Here is a 3,067-nt window from a genome sequence, read left to right as displayed (position 1 = left end):
TGATTGTAGCAGGTAACAACAAGCATCATATATCTACACGTAAACCTTAGTTGGCTGGAGAGTTTAATATGAAGGATTTGGAAGCCATGAGTCAAATTCTCGGTATAAAGGTATTATGATAGAGAAAGGATCGGAAGATTTGGTTGACCCAAAAGACTTAAGTGGAGAAAGTTCTACAGCACTTCAATATACAGAATATGAAATCAGTGAGTACCCCCTTTCCTATCCATATGAAATTGTCTACAGAGCAATCACCCAGCACTGAAGCAGAGAAGGCAAACATGACTCAATACCATATTCATTTGTAGTAGGGAGCCTAATGTTCACTATGGTGTATGCAAGATCCAATATTACACATGCAATGGGAGATGTCAGTTGGTATACGATGAATCCTAGTGGCGATCATTTGACAACAATGAAGTGGATCCTTAGGTATTTAAGGGATACTTCTAATTATTCACTCAGTTATGGACCTATGGGTTTGGAGTATATTGGCTTTGTTGATGTAGACTTTGCTGGAGATAGAGACAAGAAGCATTCTACTATGGGATACATATTCTCCACAGTAGATAGTATTGTAAGCTACGAGTCAAAGTTACAGTTAATTGTGGCTTTATCCATGATAAAGGTAGAGTATATTGCAGCTGTGCATGTTTGCAAAGAAGCCATATGGCTTAGGTGATTACTTGGGGAGCTCAAGATGAAATAGAATATGTTGGAGTTGCATTGTGATAGTTAAAGTGATTTACACTTAGTGAGGAATCTAGCTTTTCACTCTCATACAAAGCACACTAATGTTCATTTTCACTTTGTGCATGATGTAGTGGAAGATGGTCAGGTGTCATTATGGAAAATCTACACAGATGTGAATCCAGTGGATATGTTGACAAAATCTGTTACTCGAAAGAAGTTCAATTGGAGTAAAACTTCTCTTAAACTTGGAGATACATAATGAGTAGCGATAGGCAAGATTTTCGGTTGCTATTTTATTGATGGCACGTCTTCAAGTGGGAGATGTGTTAGTTGATGAAGTCACATCCCACTAAAACACTAAAAAAAGTGATGAAGATAAATTCAAACATGTAGCAAGTGAGATAAAGATAGGTATTGGGACAAGTCAACCGACCTCCGATTCTGACTCTACATCGATCGTATGAACACATTACACTGACTCACAATCGGTTGACCAACCGACAGATGGCTACTCCCAATCATCAACAGACAACCACGATGACTTAGTTAATATCTGACTGATGACCATCGGCATATCGGAATTCTCAACCGATGCTCATTCGGATCTATCGATATATAGTTGGCCTATCTTTTCAACACATCTAACCATTATAAATGGTTATCGACTACATGTCAAGATCATTAGTGGGCATAAACAATTCATTAACTCTATGATTATGATCCAATAATTTAACACCATAAAAAATGAGACCATTTGCTCGATGGTTACATCAAAATCATCTATAAAAGGGAGATAAATGAACAGCATAGGTAAGATAATTGTGGGCTAAAATTCTATCAATTCAATTCTTCTTCATCTGTTGTTCACCACTCTCCACTGACTTAAGCATCGGAGGATCCCCGTCGGACATAATTTCGATCTATGAGGACTTTATTTTGCAGATGCTCTTCACCAGCAACAGACGATAGGAGATTTATCGCAACAGATTGATGCACCAGGTAGGAGGAGAGACTACAATCAATCATACCAAAAATCAGAGCTCAATACTCTATTAGATCGGCGAGGCAGTCTTTTCGTCAGAAAGATGTTCCTCCCCTACCTTCAGTGGCAGAGCCCAGTTCTTCACGTCTTGTGATCACCACAGACACACAGATTGCTGTATTAATGTAGCAAATGAAGATATTGATGGAGACAGTTCAAAGCCTCCAGTAACAACAAATCTAGCAGCAGCAACAGCCATCGATGGAGTAGTCGGTGGCTCAGTCAGTGATATCTAGGCACAGCCACCATCCTCCACGGTGCTCATCCTCTTCATCTTTATAGCAGTGACAATCTCGACACTCCTACTGAGATGGACAACCACACTCTCGACACTCCCATCGTGCCACCCATCATTCACAATATTCTCCCTCTCCTTTCCATGTACATAGCATTAAGAAAGGAAAAAGGCCGAGAACACCTTCTGCTTCTCCATCTTCAAGCTCTTCAGGAGGTTCTACCCCTGGAGTTTTTTAGTAACGACGGCTTGATGATTACGAATGCAAGTTCAAAGAGTTTGATCGTCAGCTTGCCTGACTTCAGATGGAAGGTCGAAAGTCCTCCAACGATTACAACTTCCACACTGCCCAGCCTCTCTCTCAGTGCATCCTGGATGAGTCGATTCTGTCTCAATTCAAGATACCACAGATAGAGCTATATGATGGCTCCATCGACCCAATCGATCATTTGAAAAGCTATAAGGCTCTCATGATGATTCAGAGAGCAATCGACACCCTCTTGTGTATTGACTTTTCGAAAACTATTCGAAAGGCTGCTCGAGCTTGATATTTTGGACTTCAATCAGAGAGCATTAACTCCTTCAAGCAGCTTGAGCATTCTTTTGTGGTCTATTTCAGCACTAGCCGAAAGGTGTCACGAATATCTGACAGTCTCTTCTCAATCAAGCAAGGTGAGATAGAGATGTTGAGAGATTTTGTGACTCGCTTCAATACAGCTACACTTGAGGTCAGGGATCTCAATGAAGATATGGCCATATCGCCATGAAGAGAGGTTTGAAAAGATCTAGATTCACATACTCTCTAGACAAAACTCTCTCTCAGACCTATGCTGAACTTCTAGAGTGCGCGTACAAGTACATTCGCATAGATGAAGCTACTTCTGACCAACGTCAGACAAAAAAAAAAGATCAGAAGAAGAAACAAAAGAAAAATGGAGCTCTGACTGAATCAAGTTGGCCAATTATCAATAAGAGAGCTTCACCTCGATGATGGAGTCCAAAGACAAATAGCTATGGTAGGTATGACTCTTATACTCCTCTTTCTGCTCTCCATGCGTAGATTCTAATGGAGATTGAAGGAGAAAAGTATTTACGAC

The 3,067-nt window shown here is 40.4% G+C and overlaps 1 protein-coding gene across 1 annotated transcript; it reads left to right on the top strand.

The window, feature by feature from the left end:
• Positions 1 to 385: 385 nt before the first annotated feature.
• LOC140858818 (secreted RxLR effector protein 161-like) lies at positions 386 to 2,737 on the top strand. Its single transcript, XM_073260099.1, has 2 exons — positions 386 to 678; positions 2,590 to 2,737. The coding sequence occupies exons 1-2, from the start codon at positions 386 to 388 to the stop codon at positions 2,735 to 2,737; spliced, it is 441 nt and encodes a 146-aa protein (XP_073116200.1).
• Positions 2,738 to 3,067: the final 330 nt, after the last annotated feature.

This window comes from Elaeis guineensis, chromosome 6 (genome assembly GCF_000442705.2).
Source record: "Elaeis guineensis isolate ETL-2024a chromosome 6, EG11, whole genome shotgun sequence".
Lineage (NCBI taxonomy): Eukaryota > Viridiplantae > Streptophyta > Magnoliopsida > Arecales > Arecaceae > Elaeis > Elaeis guineensis.
Note: the sequence above shows the minus strand (reverse complement) of the source record. Positions and strands in the feature narration are given on the sequence as shown.

Bases quoted from the DNA above. Each gene is read 5' to 3' on its own strand.
- LOC140858818 (XM_073260099.1), top strand. From the start codon at position 386: ATGAATCCTAGTGGCGATCATTTGACAACAATGAAGTGGATCCTTAGG. The intron at 679-2,589 runs GTGATTACTTGG...GGTCTATTTCAG, and splicing joins AAAGAAGCCATATGGCTTAG to CACTAGCCGAAAGGTGTCAC.